Genomic DNA, 5,443 nt, shown 5'->3' with positions numbered 1-5,443 from the left:
GGCACTCTACCCAGGGCGATAGCTTGAGGCTCTTGTCTTAGAAAAAAAAAAAAGAAAGAAGAGAAAAATATTTACCATATGATTTTGTTTGTCCCTATCCCATAACAGGTTGTGATCTCCCAAAGGGAAGGTATCTTTGTGTGCAGCACCTACCATAGTGCTTGGATACAGAATAAGGCCTTGGTAACTTAAAAAAAAAATATATGGTCTCTGTCTTCTAGGTGTTCACTCTGTAAACCATCAGCCTAACACTTCTGGTAAATGGTATCTGGTTTTTCCTTCTGTTTTTCAGTATATCAACTCTGGGAACCTGGAACAGTTGCTAGATAGTAACCTGCATTTGCCCTGGTCTGTGAGGGTAAAACTGGCCTATGACATAGCAGTGGGCCTCAGCTACCTTCACTTTAAAGGCATCTTTCATCGTGACCTCACATCTAAGGTATGAAGGCTTTACTTTGACAACTCTTTGAGACATACCATCCTTCTATCTTACCAAGAAAGCTATGTTCAGAAATTAGTCACTAATGAGTTAAGGAATACGGAGATCTTGTATGGATTTAAAATTTAATCACAGAGAACATAAGTCATTACTGTTAATAGCTAGTCCTTAGAAAGCCTGTATCATGGCTCAGCGCCTGTAGCACAGTGGTTACGGTGCCAGCCACATACACCGAGGGTGGTGGGTGCGAACCCAGCCCGGGCCAACTAAACAACTGCAACCAAACAATAGCCGGGCACTGTGGAGGGTGCCTGTAGTCCCAACTACTTGGGAACGTGAGGCAAGAGAATTGCTTAAGCCCGAGAGTTTGAGGTTGCTGTGGGCTGTGATGCCATGGCACTCTACCAAGGGCAACATAGTGAGAGTCTGTCTCAAAAAAAAAAAAAAAGAAAGCCTGTATCAGAGCAGGTACCTTTCAGTGTTGAGCCAGGCAATGTCTTCATCTTGAGAGCCCTCTTGTTTGACTTCAGTTCTCCTGAGTGTGTGTGTGTGTGTGTGTGTGTGTGTGTGTGTGTGTGTTTTGAGACAGATTCTCACTATGTTGCTCATAGTAAACTCTAACCTTGGGCTCCAGTGATTCTCTTGCTTCAGCCTCCCCAATAGCTGGAATTACAGGTGTTCGCCACAATGCCTGGCTATTTTTTTTAGAGGTGGGGTCTTGCTCTTGCTCAGGCTGGTCTTGAAATCCTAAGCTCAAGCATTCCACCTGTCTCAGCCTCCCAGAGTGCTAGGATTACAGTCATGAGCCACTGTGCCAGGCATTGTGAATGTGTGCTGCAGAAGCAGATGACACAAGGAGAATTAAGAGTTTTTTTTAATAGAGACAAAGTCTCACTTTGTCACCCCTACTAGACTGTTGTGGCATCACAGCTCACAGCAACCTCCAGCTCTTGGGCTTAGGTGATTCTCTTGCCTCAGCATCCTGAGTAGTTGGGACTGCAGGTGCCTGCTACAACAGGCTATTTTTTTGCAGTTTGGCTGGGGCTGGGTTTGAACCCACCATCCTTGGTATATGGGGCCAGCGCCCTATTCACTGAGCCACAGGTGCTACCCTTAAGAGATTCTTGCCCTGTGCAGCACCTGTGGCTCAAAGGAGTAGGGCACCGGCCCCATATGCTGGAGGTGGTGGGTTCAAGCCAAAAACTGCAAAAAAAAAAAAAAAAAAAGACAGAGAGAGATTCTTGCCCTGTAAGAGTGACAACAGTCCAGGCAGTGTGGGGGCCTGTCAGTTTTCTCTTCCATGGACCCCTGGAGATAGCTCTTAGCTAAGAGCAAGAGTTCAGTGATTTTTAGTCACCAAGTACAGGTTTTGAGGGCCATAATGTACTGACCCATTTTCTGTCTGTGTGATTGAGTTTCTGCCACCCTGCCAGTTCCTCTTTGGCGCCAGCTGGTCTCTGTAGTATTCTCTTGTCCAAATTGCTATGTGACCAGGTTAGAAAAGAGGTGCTTTCAGAGGAAGCTGGCCATGCTACAAAGCAAGCACCTCAAAGCCAAATGGCCCAGGGCACCACTGTGACAAGGCTAATACAAATAGCACTGTTTGATCATTGATGCAGGAACTAGAAGGGCATCTAACGTATCTAATGTGACTTCTACCCCAAAACTGGATTCAAGTCTTCTAGGGAGATGTACAGCAGTTTTTTGTTTTCTTTTTATTGATGTGTTACTTATTTACTGAGTAATAAAATGAAGGGTTGCACTACACAATCCCCAAGATTCTTCTGTCCTGCTATGAGAGTCTACATCCACAGAACAGTTTGGAGAGCAGTGCCCTTGTTTCTAGGGCCCTCACCTTTGGAAGAGCTCTCTGTCTAAAAGGCCACCACTGCTGGATTCTTGGACCATTGGGTGCGTCTGGCGCATACAGTCTCGGAGCCCGGGATCTGTTGTCTGCAGTCCAGTGGCCTTCAGTGCGTTAGTGAACTTATGGATAGGGATTCCTTCCTGTCTCTCGGCCACAGTCACCCAGGCAAGACAGCATGCTACTCTCTGATGAATCATGATCCCAGTGCTGTGGTTGGTGGCTGTGCAGAGTCTCTCTGCCCTGTGCCCCTGCCTCACTGAGGAGGTGCCAGATCAGGTGACCCCTGCCTCCCTGCCAGCAGTGACTGCCCTCTGTCTGGCGCAGCACATTCTGCAGAGCCTTCATAGAGTGCATGCCCTCAGCGCGCGGCCAGTGCTGCCCGGCACCTAGGACTTCCGAGCAGTGGTTGGAAGGGAGAGGCGGAGAAGCAGCTGGCGAGACAGGTGTGGGGTAGGTCTGTGACAGAGCACTGCGCTGGGCGAACGAAGAAGAGGGGCCCGGTGGGTGGGGTTGCAGCAGGAGGCGGGCCAGTCCCTTCAAAGACACGCCCATTCTTCTAAGACCCGAGCTAGGTATGGCGTGCAAAGAGATGTGCAGCAGTTTTATACATGCTTAAGAATAGCTGTGATTTCGTGCCCCACCTTCTACACATACACATGCTCTTATACCACTTCTGTCATAGATGAGAGCAAGAGGAGCCTGTTGTAGGAAGAAGGGAACAAGCAGCTATTCTCTGAGCCAGTAAAGCCTAAGGCTACCATACCATTGGAATAGTTCTTGTGTTTCACACAGAAGTTCTGATCCTGAGGGACATTGGCCATTGGTTTATAAACTATTGTGCAGAAAGTAGCTTTGGGGAGGTGATAGGGCCCCGCTGCACTATTCCTGAAGGGGCCTAAGACTGGCATGTGGGAACTGGGAACTAGCTGAGGCCTAGTTGTAAGGAGTCCTTTATCTACATTAGTACCTCAAGAACTGGACCATTGGACCGTTGGGACCTGGAAGGTTATATGTTATCTTTTCATCTGCCATTTCTTTTCCCTCAGAAATGTTTAGGAAATCAAGACTGAGGAAACCGCATATGGGTGGGGTTGTATCAGCTCAGACACTTCCTCAGGGTGATACTCTCACTTCAGGCATCTAGTCAAAAACAAATCTTAGTTTCCTACTCGGAACCATTTCTTCTAAGGTGGAGGAAGTTTGTGACAAATTATCTATGACTTATACAGATAGTTCCCCCATATCTACCTGAGCGTCTCTTGTGCCTGGCTTCGTGGATGAAGGAGTATCAGGAAAAGAGAATTTGTGGAGATACTTACAGTTGTTGAGAAATAATTAAAAGATGGTGCAAAGTATTTTATAATTGAGTGTTCAGCTACCTGGATTAAAGGTTTTCATAGCAGGGAAGATCATTTAAGGCTAGGGTAGCTAGCCTTCCAGGAGGAAAGCCCACACCATGAGTTTATCATATCCCATTCTGTGCCCTGACAGCATTTTGTCCCACTGTGCTAGTGCCCAAGTGTGGTTTCGTCTGGGCTTGTTGTGTTGTATTGTATTGTAAAAAATGACCTACCTGTTCGGACTATAGGGTAATACCAGTATCTTTGGTTTTCCTAATATTATAGGGAGTGGTATTCCCAATGTTGGTTAGCTTGACACAAGAAACTAGGAACTTAAGAGAAACAACTCCATGTGTTTCTGGGCTGTGTTTTCTTGGTTCTGGACTGCAAGATGTCTAGGTGGTAATAACAATTACTTCTGTAAGTTGAAGATAAGTAAGCCTTATAAATTAGACTAATGTGAGATTCTGTTTGTGTTCATTGCCTTTTTTTATCATCTCTGAGCTTTTTGTGGTAAAGTTTTGTGTGAATGTTCTAGCCTTGTAACTGTGTTGCAGAAATTAGGGAGAAGTCTGTCCATACCTAGGCCAGAGCATCCCCCCAAGGATGCTTGGGTGGTGGTGGTAGTGACTCCAAGATTGAGAAGCCTCAAGGGAGAAATATGGCTCATAGGACAGCATAGAGTTCTGAGGTTTCCAGACTACATTGCAAACCTTGGGTCTTGTGTTTGATTTCTTTAAGGACAGTGTTACTTATATTTTAGAAGTCTATACTTCATATTACTTGATTATTCTGTTATGTCTGTGCCCCTCACCCACACTCGAGTTTCTCAACTGCTCCTCTTATTTACCTTTGTATTCATAGCACCTACCACAGAGCCCATGAGTAGTGGGGGAGCTTCTTGGCCATTCTGGGGAATGGGGTATTTTGATAGTGTCTAAAACATCTGCTTCAGAGTTGAGATTTGGGGTCCCAGGACCACTTTTTTCCCGTTTGCAAATTATTTCAGTGCCCTTGGGACCTGAGCTTTTCCAGTCTGTAAAATAGATTCTATCCTTGACCTCATAGGAGTGAACAGTATATGCTTCTCAGACCAGAGCTATTAGGAAGATTTAAAGTAGGGACATATTGGCTGGGTGTGGTGGCTCATGCCTATAATCCTAGCATTCTGGGAGGCCAAGGCAGGATGATTGCTTGAGCTCAGGAGTTTGAGACCGGCCTCTACTGAAAATAGAAAAATTAGCCAGTGTGATGGCAGATGCCTTTAGTCTCAGCTACTCTGGAGGTTGAGGCAGGAGGATCACTTGAGCTCAGGAGTTTGAGGTTGCTGTGAGTTAGATTGATGCCATGGCATTCTAGCCTGGGACAACAGACTGAGACTGTCTCTGTCTGTCTACATACAAACATACATGCATACATACAGTGAGAACATGTTCCAAGTGAGTAAACCAGGGCAGAGAAGTAGATGCCTTTTTCCAAATGAGCCTGTGGTAAAGGCAAAAGGATCCTTAGTTTATAATTACAGTGCTTCCTAAAAATATTGCCTTTGTAGGATTTAAATGTCAGTGGTTACTGCAGTAGGCTGCAGTGAAAAGTCAGATATAGCTGTTGGGTCTAATTTTGTAACAAATAGCTTCAAATGGATTTGTGCAGGGGCGATGCTAAGAACTTAGAAGGAAGTGAAAGGCAACATGGCTTTTTAAAAATGTGCAGTTCATGAGCTCCATAAAGAAGCAGCAATAGGTTCGGCGCCTGTGGCTCAAGTGGCTAAGGCGCCAGCCATATACACCTAAGGTT

At 45.8% G+C, this 5,443-nt stretch overlaps 1 protein-coding gene across 1 annotated transcript in view; it reads left to right on the top strand.

The window, feature by feature from the left end:
* The window catches only part of TESK2 (testis-specific kinase 2), a 119,784-nt gene that overhangs the window by 105,115 nt on the left and 9,226 nt on the right, over nucleotides 1-5,443 (top strand). Inside the window, exon 4 of the mRNA XM_023509057.1 lies at nucleotides 293-439. Coding sequence (XP_023364825.1) covers nucleotides 293-439 — 147 coding nt within the window. The remainder of the gene's footprint in view (nucleotides 1-292; nucleotides 440-5,443) is intronic.

This window comes from Otolemur garnettii, unplaced genomic scaffold, assembly GCF_000181295.1.
Source record: "Otolemur garnettii isolate 467f Iridium unplaced genomic scaffold, OtoGar3 scaffold00325, whole genome shotgun sequence".
In the NCBI taxonomy this organism is placed as follows: Eukaryota; Metazoa; Chordata; class Mammalia; order Primates; family Galagidae; genus Otolemur; species Otolemur garnettii.
This window is presented reverse-complemented; position numbering and strand designations above follow the sequence as displayed.